Source organism: Ictalurus furcatus, chromosome 24 (assembly GCF_023375685.1).
Source record: "Ictalurus furcatus strain D&B chromosome 24, Billie_1.0, whole genome shotgun sequence".
NCBI classification, from domain to species: Eukaryota; Metazoa; Chordata; class Actinopteri; order Siluriformes; family Ictaluridae; genus Ictalurus; species Ictalurus furcatus.
In genome coordinates this window covers 6,632,391-6,649,968 of record NC_071278.1, presented here as the reverse complement: position 1 = coordinate 6,649,968, position 17,578 = coordinate 6,632,391, and the positions used below count along the sequence as shown (strand labels likewise).

Genomic DNA, 17,578 nt, shown 5'->3' with positions numbered 1-17,578 from the left:
ATGAAATGCTCACTGGGCGCCCAATGCCTATGGCGTACACCGAAGGTCCATACACAGGGCCATCTGTGGCCCAATTGGAGGGCGAAATGCAGGAGTATATGCAAATCCTCGATCAAATCCACAGACAGTTACATTCACAGGTTAGAAAGGCAATCCACGGTGGGGACGAGGTACGGGAGGATGTACGTCAAGTAGCGCCCGGGGATAAAGTACACATTCGTACGTTCAAGAGGAAGAGCCCCCTCGGGGCACGTCGGGAAGGACCCTTCACTGTGGTCGCTGCAACAGCCACGGCTGTGAAAGTTGTGGGGAGAGATCATTGGTATCACTTGAACCAATGCGTCCGCACCGGAGCAGAGGATGCTCGTGTCGTTGGAGATTAGTCTGACAAGTAAAACTCTTCCCACACTGTCCACAGTGATACGGCTTATCACCTGTATGGATCCGCTCGTGTATTTGGAGAGTACTCTGATAAGTAAAACTCTTCCCACACTGTCCACAATGATACGGCTTCTCTCCTGTGTGAATGCGCTGGTGTCGTTGGAGATTAGTCTGACAAGTAAAACTCTTCCCACACTGTCCACAATGATACGGCTTCTCACCTGTGTGAATGTGCTTATGTCGTTGGAGAGCACTCTGACAAGTAAAACTCTTCCCACACTGTCCACAGTGATACGGCTTATCACCTGTATGGATCCGCTCGTGTATTTGGAGAGTACTCTGATTTGTAAAACTCTTCCCACACTGTCCACAATGATACGGCTTCTCTCCTGTGTGAATGCGCTCGTGCTGTTGGAGAGTACATAGTTGGGTAAAACTCTTCCCACACTGTCCACAGTAGTACAGCTTCTCTCCTGTGTGAATGCGCTCATGTATTTGGAGATTACTCTCACGAGTAAAACTCTTCCCACACTGTCCACAGTAACACGGCTTCTCTCCTGTGTGGATCTGCTCGTGATCTTTGAGATGATGACTTTTAGTAAAGCTCTCTCCACAGTCTGAGCAGTGGTACATCTGAAAAACACAACAAAATTATTCAAGATGATTAAAGTATTTTAGATTGTCCCCAAGCATTTATGGAATTGTTTTTGGAACCATCTCCTACAATACACTAATACGACTCGACCACCCAATCACCCGCCTTTAATAGCTGTAAAAGCTTTGTAATTTTAAATTTGTAATGTAATTCTATTGATTGCAGCCCAATTTTACTAATACCAAAACCACTGTGACTGATCATTCTTAAGAGTCAAGATGAACAAGTTGACCTAATTTGCACATGATTTCTCATCACTAATCTCACAGAAATAGTTCATATAGAACTTTATATGTTTAGAAATTCAGATACTAGCCATACAAAGACGACCTTGCTCTGGGCGTCAATATTTTTTCAAGCTGAAGCACTGAAGGTGTTTAGACTCTGGAAAATCTACATGGAACATTAGGTGATTACAGCAAGAGAATTGGCTCTTTTTTTTTTAAATCAGCTGGCTCACACATTATTCTTCTGTTTTTGTTTGTGGAAGTAAAATGGACTGGAATAAATGGCACCCATTAAGCAGCACTCTTTTCCAGCTCATCTTTATGAAGAGAAAAGACCTGAAAATATGGATATTTATCCAAAAGTGGCAGAAAGTTTACAGCACTCTGGCTCTGGAGCTCACAGAAAACAAACGACAAACTTCTGCTCAACACAGTAAGAATGTCACCCCACGCTGACGTGGATTATTATTCAGAAACCCAAGTCTGTAGCACAAGAATCGTATTACACTTGTTTTATAGATTTATCTGAAACAACACTGATGCCAAACTTTTGAACGATAATGTATATTTGTGAATAGCTAAGAAATTATAAACATCAGTTTTGAACATGTGATAAATCTTCTGTTCCACCCAAACAAACCAAGTCTTTGAATAAAACCCTAAGAAGACCCCATTTTCACCCACATCTATTATAGAATAAACAAATAAAATGAATAAATAAAATAATCAAAGTGTAATTCACTCATGTATAACCAAAGTATAAGGTGTGAAAGAGTATCAACAAGTTATAATAACTTATAAAGAATATAACCAAATTTTAATCAGTATACTGATACCTGCTCGTGCTAGGAAAGTATGTAATCTTTTTTAAAATCAGTGTTTTAAAATTGTATAAAAGCATGTATTGAGGAAGGGAGTTGATCTGCAGACCAGCTCGGCTTTGTTGTTTGAATAATAAAGTCTATCTTTTGGCACCAAGACCCCGAGACTCTTAGAGTGCTTTCTGCTGAAGAAACTGGCGACATCATCAGAACGTACTGTGTTTGCTGGGAAGTTTTCTGCTTGTTGTATATAGTATTGTAATAATTATTTAATTATAAAGAAGTTCTCAGAGTTTAGAAATGAAAAGAGAAACCAGACACATGACTAAACTTTACCTTTGAGCCAGTCACAGCAGGAGTCTGTGGAGATTTTCCTAAAGAGCGCCGTCTGGACTCCGACTTCATTATAAGAGGTGTAAAGAATCAGGACAGTGGAAGAAAAATACAGAGATTCATGACTCCAGAATCTCCACTAACTTGTTAACTGAGCAGCTCAGGTGGGATGTTTCAAGTGAACTCACCTTTAGTGATGTTATGCAGAGTATCAGAGCTTTAAAGCCTGTGTGGAGAACGAAACTCAACAACCAAGTGTGTGTTGGTTTCCTGTAATGACAACATCGATGATTACATGAAACTTTCAACTTCAGCCTCTTCACTCTTAAGAGGAGTACAAAATCGCTAACTCGTTCAAAATTCCCTATATAGCAAATTAGTTATTGATAGAACTGCCATTTTTTCAAAGGCTTTAGGTCTGACCGTAAACTTAAAAAAAAAAATAATAAAATAAAAAAAAAGAAGTGTGAACTAATGGCTATTCATAATTGTACTTTAAAAGAAATATAGGGTATTCCAGTAAAACAGGAGGTTAAGTACCTAGGGGCTATGATTACCAAGAACTGTGCTAATAAAGAACACTCAAACTTCAATTCTAAAATTGAAGGAGTTTTTTTTGTTTTTAATCCTTAAATCATTGGTTATCTAGAGACATATCTATTTTGGCTAGAATCCTCTTGACTAAAACTGAGGGAATATACAAACTTATATATTTATCTCCTGCCGTGTATATGGCCCCAAAGGTAGTTAAATCTGTGAATTCAATTTTATTTGAATTTATATGGAAAAAAACCAACCAAACAAAAAAAACCTATTTGCGTAAATTCCATATGGTTAAAGAGCAAGAACGTGGAGGCTTGAAAGCCATTGATTTTTAACCTCTTCTTGGTGCATTTAGAATAAAATCGCTTAAAGAATGTTTAATAAAAAGACAAATGCAATATGGTACCATATTCCCAATCATATTTTCAAATATTTTGTCTTGATTTATGTTAAGATGTAATTGGATATTTTTCAAATTCCTCTGAAGGTATCAAATTTTCATAGAACAAGTAATGTTTTTTTTTTAAAATTGTATTTACCCGTAATTTTTCCCTTATAACTCCACTCTTTGGAACAATAGGGTGAGTAGTGATTAAAAGAAAGTCTCTGTTTAAAAGCGACTGGTATAACAAAGGTATTATTTTTATTCATGATTTGTTAGAAACTAATGGGTATTTCTTATCTCATAAGGATTTCGCTAATAAATACGGAGTTAAAAATACAACAAAAGGCTATGATAAGATATGTAATGCTGTGCCCACTGGACTGTTAAGAATAATACAAAGCAGTTTTTCCTGATCCTTTATCTAGACCTGTAGTTTCTCTTCCTTCTTTAAAAATATGTAATTTTGATCTTTTTGACAGTAAGTGTAATAATAAACTTATCTACAAAGAATTTAAGCGTATTATCACTGGTGATTACCAATGTTATTTTCTGGGAGATGTTGAAACTCCAGTAAGGGATAAAGGATTTACCTTTTATTTTAATTACCCAGTTGCTCCAAAGGTTAAGGAGACCCATTACAAATACATGTTTAGGATTTACCCTGTTAGTGAATTTATACAAAACAGATTTCATTTCAATCCTTGTAGTTTTTGTTCTTGTTTTCCTGAAACACTTGATCACCTATTCTTCTACCGTGAGGTTACTTCTAAATTCTGGTTTGATTTACATAGCTGGTTGTCTATTAAAATTGAGTCAACTCCCCTTATTGTTTTACAAGATATTCTTTCCTTTAAAGGTGACTTAATTACCCTTTTTTTCCTGATGTTGTGAACTTTGTTTTATTTTTGGGTAAATATATTCATACTTTAATACTTTTATCGTCATTTAATATTTTTCTCTGTGAGGTGGTGTAACTGTTTCAGAATTTTAAATGTCTCAGAAAACCAAGTAGAAAAGGCGGGAAAAAAATATATCTTAAAATATCTGCTACTGTAAAATATGTTTATTTGATCTCTGTATAATCCGTATATGATTCACTGTTTTCATAATCAAGAAACAAATGTCAGAAAATGAAAAAAAAAAGGCTTGTAATTTCATTATTCATTTACAAATCCAAAACGAATAAGTCGTTTTCTGTACTTTCAATCTCATGCTCAAGTGAAAAGTCTAAAATTAGAAAGTGGGTTTAATCTAAGGTTTCTTTTGAACAGTTTCATTTGAACAGTTTCATTTATTTATTATTTGGTTGGCTGTGACCCGGAAATGGTACGTTTCTTCATGTGTTGTGCTGGATAAAGGTGGGTTGTGTGTTTGTTTTTTTGCTTTTTTACTTAAGAGCATGGAGGGTTTTGTGCTATTTAAGGGAGTCAGACGTGTACCCCTCAGAGAGGACTGCAGAAACTTTAACTGCGGTTAAACCCGTTGCTCTTACTGAAAACACGGTTATTAACCGCAGGTACCGTCCACGAGCTCCTCCACAACCAAAGCAATTTAACTTTCTACATAATGATCATTTTAAATAAATAAATAATTCTTTCATCCCTGTATGTAAACATGTTTTTCGTCTTTCTTCTTCCTCCTTGTGGACTTGGTTTTTGTTTCTTGTTCCATTTTTATTTTATTCTGGTTGTTGTGTCTTGCGGTGTAATTGTGTTCCTGTCTCGTGGTGGATATTCAATTCCATCAACACACTTTTATTATTCTCCACTAACTCAAACTAGAGGTTAGAACATGATACATCATTTATATAGATTTATAAACCACGGTTTATTATCACTAAGGGCTATGAGCTAAATAAACCAGAACAAGTGAGTTGATTTGGATTATTATTGTTATTATTGTATTTACTTACCTACCGGTTTCCACAGAGTCCCTCACTTCCGGTCTGGTGATTTCAGGATGTTTAAAGGGTTCGTGAAGTGATCTCGGTTTTAACGGAACCGGATTTAAAGAGTCAGAGTGTGTGTTTTGGTTCTTTATCTGCCACCAAGACCCATTCACACACAGTGTAGGAAGGAGGCGCATGCGCAGTGCGCTTTAAACCAATGCCGCTACCTTCAGTTCGGTATTAACTAAATTCCAGGGGTTTCAGTACCGCCAAGTAAAATGGGCGTTTCTGGAGGTGTGGCAAAGAAGCCCCTTTACAAAATAACAAAAAAACCAAAACAAAACTACAGGTCACCGAACATGCGCAGAATACTTTTTTTTTTTTTTTGCTCGGGCATTCCCAGGATCAGCCGTTCTTTCTGAAAGCACGGTTAATCTAGCCGCATGTTGGGACGCGGCTTTTACACACTTAGCGGTAACAGCACCGAAAGCGGAAAACGAGCGTCCGAGAGCTCCTACACAACAAAAGCAAATCATTTTAAATAAATGATCATTTTAAATAAATAAGTAACAAAACAAAAAAATGGCAGCATTTCTGAGTTTACAGGCAAAAGTGTGTTTTTTAAAAAATAATTATTTAAAAATAGAAACACGAAAATATTAATATATTACTTCAGTTTAAGGCTGAAGTAACAGGGACATTTCAAATATGAGTTAGACAATCAAACCAACTCACATCAGTTCATATGGACCTACTCTATGGCCACAATAAAGATCAATTAATTTTATTGTGGAATTTTGAAGTAATTGCTCCTCAAAGTCATCGGATCTGTCAATATGTTTAAGCCAGGAGGCACTTTTTAATCCTCTACAACATGGACATTTCAAATAGGTAGACAATCAAACCAAGTCAGATCAGTTCACAGGGACCTACTCTATGCTCACAATAAAGATCAATTAATTTTAAAGTAATTCATCTTCAAAAGACATACAACCTGTCAATTTAATTGTGCCAGGAGGGATTTAAATCCATTATAAAATTAACATTTCAAATAGGTAGACAATCAAACCAACTCAGACTACTTCATATGGACCTACTGTATGCTCAGAGTAAATATGAATTAATTTTATTGTAGAATTTTAAAGCAATTGCTATTCAAAATCATTGGCTCTGTCAATATAATTGACTAACTCCTGCCGCATTTACACTAGGCTACATGGTTCGTATGACCCAATGCTAATCTTTAGTAGGCAGCTTTAATGACAAACACAGGTGTGTATAATTAAAAAGGTAGTGACAGTAATTGCATGTAAATGGTCTGATTAGCAAAGACCCTAACTAAGACACAGAATACAAGCACTAATATTTAATGGTATTTGATGATTTGTAAATTATATTGAAAACATTACATTGTTGTGAAGATATTTGCAATTGTTTTGTAAAAGGTGTCATTTTGTTTGGGCCTAGATCTCGTTGCTTTTACACTGTTTTGACCAGCAGGTGTCGCCAGCGTGTGGTGTTTCGAACGCTTCGAAACGGAGTATCATTTTGCAAAGCAATTGGTTCAGTTGATTCGAAGCTTTGAAAATATTCGTTTCTTCCATCGCTAGTAAGCGGGGGGGGGGGACAAGGAATACGGTTCTCAGATCCGCTTCAGGCCTCATTCATATGTGGAAATAAATCTGATATGAATCGGATACATGTATTTGCGTCTGCCATGTGAACGGACAAATCGGATATTCCCCTGTCAATGCGAGTCGTACGTCATTGAAAAAGCGACGGTGGTGAATGACGTCAACTCATGGGGACACCAACCGCGAAAAGAATATATAATGATTCGATTTTCGCACCATATTTAAAGGTAAACAAAATACCGACCTCTTAAGGCGGATAAAAAAAGAGAGCCCTTGTTGAGAGTTCTGTTTTTGCGGCTGGTGTCCACATGAATTGACCATCAACCATCTGAAATTCTATAACAACCAGCTGGCTACGGCATAGTATCCATAGGAGAATGCTTAGCACCTACATAGCACATGCATTCCAACCACATGGACTGACATAACAATGACTATGCAACACCCTAGCAATCACGTGGTATAACATTGCAACCAGCTCGCGACACCTTAGCAATGAACTGGAATTCCATAGCAACCACCTAATTCTGTGGTAGCATTGCTTATGTTCTGCAATTCCAAGCAGTTGAGGTTTACTTCCATACGCTGCAGAAAAGATTCACCAAGTGGTTGAAATTGCAATTGGCACCGTTTTTTTTAATGGAATCTAAAACTAATCAAAGCTCACACAGGCTGATTCCTTTAAATGGGTCATTTGAAAGAAGTAAATCACTAAAATGAGGACCAGTGCTTACTATTACTAAAAGATTAACAACATATTAGTGTTACTGAATTTATTTGGCTATAGAAGAGTCAGGCCATGTTCTTTGCATCCTAATGGTTGTTTAAGTAACTTAACCTTCAAAATGAATATGTCGTATTGACAGGTTGTTTGTCATGCAAATAGTACCCCTATATGACTCAGCATTTTAAATAATACAGACTTAATTGGCTGTAGATGGGAGTTAGCCTATTAGTCATATGATGTGGAGGGGATGCCAAAGTAGCATTCATAGGGCATGTGGAATTCAGCAGTAAAATGTGGGAGCAAAATCTAATGAACAAGCTCAGCCTTGTGAAGCCAGAGTCCAAGCTCTCACATTTCAAAGAAACCTGCTGTGCAAGTGTTGACTGTGGATTTGAGTTCAGGAATAACTGTAGGACAGTTTGCTTGTAGTTATTTATTCACTGGGAATATTCTTTAATTTTCTCATTACCAGTTAATATTCTCACCCAGCAATGCCAGAATGCACATGTTGTCATTGACACTTCTTTGTACATCAAATGCAGTATGCTTGATGCATATTCTTTTAGAAAAGGGATGGATTTAACTTGGGTGATTTGCTATTTTAAGTGTACATCACCAGAACTAATTTTATTTGTCTTAGCAGTATCCAGAGTACTCATAATACTTATGAAGACAGCGAACTGAAACTGTCAGTCTGGTGCCTGACTGATAACAGGCAGAAATTTACAGTACATTTTAAATAGCCACATTTTACTAAAGCTGAGAACTGATCAACACATTGTTCCAATTTGTGTCCCAAGCATGGGTCCAGAGTCCTTCTCTAACCTGCTATTGCATCACCATGCAGCTTTTCTGTCTACGCTGATGTATTAAGAGCTTAATTTCTAATCCTCCTTAATATGTTCCCAATTCCCATTAAAAATGTTGTGCTTGTTGTAAACTTAGTGTTGAGTGCTTAGTGCTGAATCATTCAGCTCGATTCAATTTTGCTGCTGTTAAGTATCATTTCTCTGTCTTTTCCAGTGACGTCTCTGAAATGGAGGACATGATGGGCAGTCTTATGAAGAAGGTACTTTTGATTTCTTATAAGCACACTTTTAATTTTTCATTTAATGGGAGTGAAGTTTTCCTTTTTAAACTCCAACCCATTGTTTTTGTTATCAAAACCTAAAAAAAAACAATACCTGTAATCATACAATATATCTAATGCCTAAAAACATATGGCAACAAAGTGTGCATTAAGATATGTACCATATCGGTTTGCTGTACTTCTGCTTTACATTATCTGCCAATCCACACTTTGTTAAAGATATGTTTTTAAAAAAAGTTATGTAAAAATGTGGTGTTGTTTTTTTTGTTGTTGTTGTTTTAATGTTTTGTTAATTAGCATAATCCTGTAAATTCTTGATGAGACTGGAGAGTAATAAGGAAGGAGTCTGGGAGCACTTCTATCTCTCCAGATCCTCCAGGGTCCTAGGTTCTGAGAATTTAGATTAAAAAAAAAATCAGAATAAAATTACAAAAATTCAAATTTCAACAAGGCAGATTTTATGGAAATTAGGTCAGAGGTCAATCATCTGAGATTCCCAATGAAAAGTAGGCTTTTGCAGGAAAAAAAAACACATCACAGATCCACCTCCACCACACAACACTGGTGACTAGATTTTAATTTGTATAGCCATCTTTGTTTTCATGCCAAATCCACCTTTAATCTATTATTGTCTGATCTGACCATAGGACCTGGTTCTAGTCAAACATCTAGTAGCATCTAGGCACTTTGGCACTTACATTTATGGTTAGATGACAGAAAAGTCTTTTTTATGGCACATCCTTCTAATATTTTGTTGAAGGACGTGACATCTGATTGTTCTTGGTGACCCCAAAGTTCTGTCGTCTTTTGCACATTTCCAACTGTGAACCTTTGAGAAATGCTTGCCTCTCCTCATTGTGGGGAAAATATACCCTATTGTATATGACCACAACTATGTGGACACATGACAATCACACTCATACAGTAGGTGTCTATTCCAAAACCACAGACATTAACACAAACTTGGTCCCCACACTAGGAACTATGATTTTAAGATTTTAAACAGCCTGGGCAATTTGAGTTCCCTCACATCAACCTTGGCAAACCATGTTTTTATGGACCTTTGCTTTGTGCACAGGGGTATTCTCATAATGAAACAGGCTTGGGCCCTTTATATCCAGTGAAGGGAAAGCTTAAAGATACAGGCATAATAAGACATTTTATACAATTGTGTGCTTCCAACTTTTGGGGAAGAACTACATATGGGTGTGATGGTCAGGGGTCCACATAGTTTTGGCCATCTAGTATACTTGAGTCCATTTCCAGGCAGATTCAGTGTACCTCCGGTTGTTTCAAGCTTCTTAATTAATGGCCTAACAGTGGAAATGGGTATTTTCAGGCATGTAGCTATTTCATATTGCCAATGCCTGATTTATGAAGGTCAACACACTTTTGTCTCATTTAATGTGTGTATTCTCAGATCTTCTCATGTAGATGATTGAGCAAGAGAATTTAGAGTCATTTAGAATTTAGGTGACTGGGTCATGGTTGGGCCCTGCTCTGAACTCTGTGGAGCATGCTGGAGACAAGAGTCCATGCGAGTGGACGAGGGGATTTGAAGAGATTATGTACACCTGAACATCATACTCATATATGCTTGTTGAGCATCTCATTCCAGATTTATTACCCCTTTGCTGTTAAAATAAGTTCCACTCTACTGGCAAATTCTGTAAACAACTACACTTTCTGGTGGATTATAGCTTCTTAAACAATTTTTTTGGAGAATTTGATTTCTGCTAAATAATACTCAAAATGTGTAATTTACTCTATGACCTTATGAAATGTTTGGATATTTGAAAATAGGGACTCATCCATAGCACCTAACTTCTATGACTCATGCTTAAGTATCTCTTGTAAATGTGTTACAGGAATTTGTAAGTGTATGGGTCCGGGATCCCCAGCTTCACAAAGAGGATTTCTGGCATGCACACATCGACTATGAGATCTGTCTTCATGTAAGGCCAAACACCATCCACCTCCATTAAATCTGTCCCATATTTCTTGTGATTCAATCCAAAATTCAATCCATTCAAATAAGCAGCCACACTCACTGCGAGAATGCAGACTATCCTTGTCTAGATATTTGAAAACAGTTATCATTTGTGCCTAACATTTAATTAAATATTTTTCCCCTCCATGTGCTTCCTCTAAGGCATCCTTAAGTTTAAAGTACCTCTGAATATGTAATACTAATTTATATTAATTTGAATGAATCTTTTAACGGAGCCTGGGATAGGCTCCAGGTTCCCCGTGACCCTGAAAAGGAGTAAGTGGTAGAAGATGGATGGATGGATGAAAAATTCTCCCATCTTCTCCCCAATTTGGTTTGGCCAATTTCCACTAACTAGCTAATGCCATGCTTAGCTAGTGTTATTCAGATTGACAGCAGAGAAAGAGTAATGTCATCCTTTCATGGCCAGTTTTGCTCTCTTGACAGCCACAGATAGTTGTCGCATCACTGGGATTCAAACTCCTGATCTCTCAACGATAGTCTGAAACCTTTTCTGTTGCACTACTTGTTTGTTTTTTCACCTCTTTCCACTGTCACAGTAACATGACGTGCACAATAAAAAAATATTTCTCATAACACTAACACAAAAAAATACTAATGGTAGCAAATTGGTACTTCTGTACAAAATAGTATTTCAGTACACCATACATCACGTCATTACTATTACGACATACTGTTTGGTGTGTAGTATGTTTTGGGATGCAATCTTGAATAGTCCTTGTATTGCCTTACTAGTCACAGCCATCAGATTTATCTAATGTCTGAAAACTACAGATATTTAATGAATCTTTTACAGTTATCTGTCTAACCAGTCTGTTTTTATGTTCTGTTTCTTGTCTGCAGACGAATAGCATGTGTTTCCAGAAAAAGACCTCTTGTGTGAGAAGGCGATACAGTGAGTTTGTGTGGCTACGTCAAAGATTGCAGGACAGTGCTCTTCTTGTGTAAGTTAACTCCAGGGTACCATCTCTTTGCTTTAAAACTTTAAAAGACAATGTCTTTTTTTCTACATGAATTATTATACATTCTTTGATTGACAGTTTCTCAAAAAATGTCATTAGACTGAAAAAAAGGACAGAAAAATGACTACACTTTTACCTTTGTGAAGAATTGTATAAATATGCATTTTGGAACAGTGGGGGAAATACTTTGGTATTACCTCAAGAAATCCGCACATATAAAGAAATCCAAACATTAAAGTCCATAAATGAAGTTATGTTAAATAAAGAGGAATGACATGGGGGAAAAAGTATTGAACACACTAACTGAAATTTATTTAATACTTAGTGGAGAAGACTTTGTTTGTAATGACAGCTCAAGATGCTTCCTGTATGAAGAAATTAATGGGCCGCATTATTCAGGTGTGATTTTGTTCCATTCTTCTAAACACATTGTCTTTAAATCTTCTTCAATTGGATTCGAGTCAGGTGAATGACTGGGCCATTCTAACACCTTGATTTTTTTTCTCTGAAACCAACTGAGAGTTTCCTTTGCTATATGCTTTGGATCGTTGTCCTGCTGGAAGGTCCTTCCACGTCTCATCTTCATCACCCTGGTGGATGGCAGCAGATTCTTCTCAAGAATCTCCCAGTAAAGGGCTCCATTCATCGTTCCTTCATTTATATGAAGTCTGCCAGTACCATGTGAAGAAAAACAGCCCCACACCATGATGCTTCCACCTCCAAACTTCACTGTTGGTGTAGTGTTTTTAGGGTGATGTGCTATACCATTTCTTCTCCAAACATGGCGTTTAGCAGGACAGCCAAAAAGTTCAATTTTGCTCTCGTCTGACCAGACTACACTCTCCCAGTATTTCATAGGCTTGTCCAAATGAGTTGTAGCAAACTTTAAATGAGCTTCGACATGCCTTTTATTTAGTAATGGAGTCTTGTGAGGTGAGCTTGAGCAGTGGAGTGCATTGCCTATTGTTTTCTCTGTGATGATGGCACCTGCTGCCTCCTGTCACAGCTCGGTCTGATCATAACTCCAATTCCCAGGATGCAATACTCACTTCCCAGGCAGGCATGCGCTCCCCATCCCCGGAGTTCTGATCAGACACACCTGGCACCAATCACAAACTAGTACTTAGAGAAGACAGCCACCGAGAAGCGGCGCGAAGTATACGCTCAGTAGCTTAGTTTGCTGCGTTACCAAGCTTATCTAGTTCATTGTTTCTTATAATCCTCGACCCTCGCTTCTTGTCTCTGCTACGCTTTCTGGATATCCCCATTTGTATTGTTCGCCTGATCGCTTGACCCTTGCTGACTCTACGACTACGCTTCCGGAACTTCCCGATCCTACTCTGTTCACCCGCCTCCCGCTCCTGCTTCCGTACCGTCTCAAGGTTGGTGACACCTCCAAGTGTTTCTGGAGCTCTTTCTGAGTGGACCTTGGCTCTTGGGCTACACTTCTGACTATTCTTCTGACTCCCAGGTCAGAAATCTTGCGAGGAGCTCCTGTGCGTGTCCAGTTGATGACGGAGTGATGTTGCTTCCACTTGCGGATAATGGCCCCAATGGTGCTTACTGGAGGATTCAGAAGTTTTGAAATACATCTGAAACCGATTCCATCAATATGTTTCGCAACAATAAGGTTGTGAAGGTCTTGAGAGAGCTCTTTGCTTTTACCCATCATGAGATGTTTCTTGTGTGACTCCTTGGTAATGAAAAGCCTTTTTATAGACCATCAGTTTACTAACCCAGCTGATATTAATTTGCACAGGTAGGGGGTCTAATTACTTATGGATTTCAGCTGGTTCCTTGATTTAACTTGCCTTGGAGAACTGCTTTTTCTTAGGGTGTTAAATACTTTTTTCCCATGTCATTCCACTTTATTACACATAACTTTATTTATGGACTTTAATGTTGTGAATTCTTTATATTTCCAGATTTCTTGAGTTAATTCTGATGTCTGGTAAAAAATTTCATGTGAATAACCTCATTGGAAATATATTTACTGAAAACAATGTTGACGCGTTCAGTACCTATTTACCCCACTGTATATATAAACCCTTTTCTGTTGATTTGTCCTTTATTGTTGATTTTTTGAAAGTGTGCTGAAAAGCATGGCCTAAATAAACATGAGCTTGGAGCACTGAAAAAATTCTGCCTGCCTTCCGAGTCTTCCTCCACACCCTCGCATACTGGGGTTCTACAGTCTCATATTCATCTTCCAACATTACTGATCAGCCGGTTTCTATTTTTCATCATACAAATATGAACAACTAAGTGAACTGTGAATAACTGCCTGTTGTCTAAATGGAAAGATTTTATTAGATGTTAGCAAGCAGTTAGAGCTATTTTCTAGAGGCCAAATGGATGATTTATAATTCATTCTACTTCTGCATTCTTTCACTGTCTGCATCCCTAAAACATGTCACCTGTACTTTTTATAAGGGCAGCTTTCTTTTTCATATATATATATATATATATCAAATGGCTGACCTGAATTTCCTTATTTTTGTTAACATCATGATACAATACCAGTGAGGATTTCAGCTCCCTTTTGTTTCACAAAAGGATGCAACAAAAATGCTGAAATTTGTGCTGATCCCTTCCACTCATTTATGCTGTTTCTTTGTGTCCTCAGCCAGTTGCCAAAACTTCCTCCTGCTAACCCTTTCTTCAGCCTCAACAACTCATTGCAGGTGACCCAGCGTATGGAGGGACTGCAGAAGTTTCTGGAAGCGTATGTGTGCCAACAACTATTAATCTCTTATTTCTCATGTACCTTGTGATATGCACCCCATTTAATTAATCTACATTCCAGTGAAATGTCCGTCTCTCTAAAGAAGCTTGTTTTCTCCCTCCACTCAGGTTCCTTCAACTTTGTCTCCACAGAGTGAAGATTCTGTGGCAGATCGAAAAGTAAATCACAATGGTGAAAAATTGTGAAAGACATTTCATTAGTGACCTGTGGACAACCTGCCACACTGAAAATAAACATTTTCACTGCATTTCTCTTGCTTAAGCTTTTCAGTGAAAAGCTACCATATCATCATTGTATTGCAATTAAAAAAATAAAAATAAAACATTGAATTCATATGAAAAGTGAATAAAATCAAAGCCACAGCATTGCATTTCACTGTGCGATGACATTAATGACACCAATGGAAAAAAAAATCATTAGTGAAAATAGTGAAAAAAATATAAAATAAAAATCTTACGCACTGACATGCAAATCCTTAATTTCATCTCTTCAGTGGAAAACAAGCAGCAGGGGTTTGCTATTTAATAATTAAACATTGAAGTTTTGTCAGAAGTCAATATGAATTTTCCTCCACCTCTTTGAATTTTAGATACATCACGCACCACTGTGTCGGAACCCATCTCTTGCTCAACCCATGTTTATGTGCCATACACCGATGGAATATCACTTCTGACACACATTTAGGGTATAAGTCCTAAAAAGCAATCCCATGTAAAGTGGCATGTTGTCCACATTTTTCACCTTAGTGCTTGCTTTTCAATCTGGCTCAGAATATCTTCTCCATATCAGAGGCTTGGTCACATTATAATATAGCCATGAAAAATGTAGTGTTTTTGGTCATCTGTAGGGAAACACTTTGATCTTTTATTCTGATGATGATCGAATTTTATTTCCAGAATTTATTCTTATATATATATTTTTTTTACAATTAAGTAATCATTTCTTAGTTACTTACTACTAGATAGTAGGTGGTTCATTAGAAGGTTTGATTTCAGGGAGTTGTCCACTCATGAAGGCTGCTGATTTTTATTACAGTAATGGTCTTTGCAATAATTAATGCAGGAAATGAATGCAAAAAATTAATGTGATTTTTTTGTTGCAAAGCATTGCATCACAATTGCAATGTGTAGCAGAATAATTAAAATATTCTATTTATGTTATTCTATCTTATACAGCCCTAGTGAAGATAATTGAGGTTTGCCATCAATAATATTTCTCTCCATTTTGTAATTGCTTTTTGTAGAGTGCTGAAGATGCCCCTTCTGTTGTCAGACAGTCATTTGCACCTGTTCCTGCAGACCCAACTGAGTGTTGCCAAAATGGAGGCATGTGTGCAGGGCCAGACTAGTTATACTGTGGCTGAGGCTATCCAATGCTATGTATATGAGACACACTTCCCTCTGGAGGATGAGAGCAAAAGCCTCTGTGACTCTGACTGTGAAAGGTGTGCATGTGTGTTTTCTGTGTTTGATTTAACAAGTCATAGTAAATTCAAAATGGACTAAATACTCTTGTAATTTTGTTAAATAAATAACCCCAGAGTATATTGTTCAGTCTCATTAGGACTGGATGCCTGTTAAAAGATGTTGATTTACATTCTTGCCTTAGTTTATTTATTTGACTGTGTACCTCTATGCATATTTGTGTCTCAACAGCACCTCCTGTTCAGGTCTGGATATGTGTGTTGGCACTGCTATTCCCTTTGCAATGTCCTCCCAAAATGGGAGTCCTGGACACCAATTCCTGGCCATGAAACTAGACCCTGAGACCTTCAGAAGTTTATCTTCATCTCCTGAGAGTCAGCAAGACACACATACATAATATGCACAGGGTTATGTACCTGTTTTCTTTCATATCCATGCAAACAAATGCCTGCTTGTTGCTCACATCACCCAGGATGAGCTTTGGGTGGATTAAGTAGAAAAGGTTCCATTGTTTATGGGTCTGTCGATTTGCCTTTGAGAGATTTTTTTTCTGCTGAAAGTGTCTACTTCTTGAAGTTTTATGCTTTATTATAGCGAAGAGTGCAATATGAACCACTTAAGCTTAAGTATCTGAATCTGTAATTATTGCTTTGGTAAGATTGTTATTATTAAATAATAATAATAATAATAATGATAATAATAATAGTAGTAGTCTGTCAATAAGCAGGAATGCCCTAAATCTAGGAATGTGACTTAGTACCACTTTAAACATCAAACATCAGAATGGGGAAAATGTGATCTCAGTGACTTTAACCATGGCATTGTCACGTATCGTGACGGAGCGGAGATAGGACGGATGCAAGTGCAGTATAAACAGTGTTTATTTTAAAAGAGAGACAGGCAGACAAATCCAAAACGTGATCCAAAAACGTAATCCAAAACAGGCGAAGGTCAAGCGATCGGCAAACAGGCATACACAGGGTTAAACATGAATCAAGGTCTTGGTCACGGAAAACAGGGTCGATAAACAAAACGAGAAACATGAACTATGACGAGGAACTGGGAGCGGATAATCCAGCGTGAACTAACTCGAAACACGGACAGTGACTATGACTACTATACGAACTAATCTAACTCTATGATAATCTTCCACGTTGTGTGCTGGGAGGCGCGCGGTATACATGTGGACATGATCAGCGTCTAAACTGCTAGCAGCTGAGGGCAATACAGACACACGTGAAATCCCAGCCAATGACAGAACAGGGAGGAGACATGACAGAAACATAAACAAAACACACGTGTCCAGATGTCACAACTGTCAACAATGGAAAAGCAGGTGCTCGCGCATTCGCGCTTAGAGCACGCTGCTTCAAGGGGAAATCATGACAGGCATGGTTGTTTGTGCCAGATGGCTGGTTTGAACATTTCAGAAACTGCTGATCTCCAGGGATATTCTGTTAGTGTCAGTGAGGAAAAAGGTATACAATGCCACAGTACCATTTGCAGAGAAGCATTCCCACAATGTGATGCCTCCACCTCTGTACTTCACTGTGAGTATGGTGTTCTTGGGATCGTACGCACAACCCTTCCTTCTCCAGACAGTTTCTGACCAGAGTATATTGTTATAAAAGAATTCTGTTTTGTCTAAATGCTTTTTAGACATGTACAGTGCATCCGGAAAGTATTCACAGAGCTTCACTTTTTCCACATTTTGTTATGTTACAGCTTTATTCCAAAATGGATTAAATTCA

At 37.7% G+C, this 17,578-nt stretch overlaps 2 protein-coding genes across 3 annotated transcripts; one reads left to right on the top strand and one right to left on the bottom strand.

Annotated features, from left to right (window-relative positions):
• Positions 1 to 267: 267 nt before the first annotated feature.
• On the bottom strand, positions 268 to 5,378 carry LOC128600663 (zinc finger protein 239-like). The gene is made up of 4 exons (XM_053613307.1): positions 5,258 to 5,378; positions 2,606 to 2,687; positions 2,421 to 2,483; positions 268 to 1,014 (listed from the first exon to the last, which is right to left on the bottom strand). The coding sequence occupies exon 4, from the start codon at positions 1,012 to 1,014 to the stop codon at positions 268 to 270; it is 747 nt and encodes a 248-aa protein (XP_053469282.1). The 5' UTR covers positions 2,421 to 2,483; positions 2,606 to 2,687; positions 5,258 to 5,378.
• A 1,188-nt stretch (positions 5,379 to 6,566) lies between these two features.
• snx10a (sorting nexin 10a) lies at positions 6,567 to 16,495 on the top strand. 2 transcript variants are annotated; one of them, XM_053613408.1, is made up of 7 exons: positions 6,567 to 7,094; positions 8,618 to 8,663; positions 10,553 to 10,639; positions 11,539 to 11,639; positions 14,284 to 14,382; positions 15,647 to 15,847; positions 16,059 to 16,495. In XM_053613408.1, the coding sequence occupies exons 2-7, from the start codon at positions 8,631 to 8,633 to the stop codon at positions 16,222 to 16,224; spliced, it is 687 nt and encodes a 228-aa protein (XP_053469383.1). In that variant the 5' UTR covers positions 6,567 to 7,094; positions 8,618 to 8,630; the 3' UTR covers positions 16,225 to 16,495. The 2 variants fall into 2 exon arrangements, with proteins under 2 accessions (XP_053469383.1, XP_053469382.1); XM_053613407.1 differs by lacking the exon at positions 6,567 to 7,094 and having other exon boundaries at positions 8,217 to 8,663.
• Positions 16,496 to 17,578: the final 1,083 nt, after the last annotated feature.

Coding starts and splice junctions, on each gene's coding strand:
- LOC128600663 (XM_053613307.1), bottom strand. CDS start 1,014: ATGTACCACTGCTCAGACTGTGGAGAGAGCTTTACTAAAAGTCATCAT.
- snx10a (XM_053613408.1), top strand. CDS start 8,631: ATGGAGGACATGATGGGCAGTCTTATGAAGAAG. Junction 10,640..11,538: donor ACTATGAGATCTGTCTTCAT/GTAAGGCCAAAC, acceptor TCTTGTCTGCAG/ACGAATAGCATGTGTTTCCA. Junction 15,848..16,058: donor TGTGACTCTGACTGTGAAAG/GTGTGCATGTGT, acceptor GTGTCTCAACAG/CACCTCCTGTTCAGGTCTGG.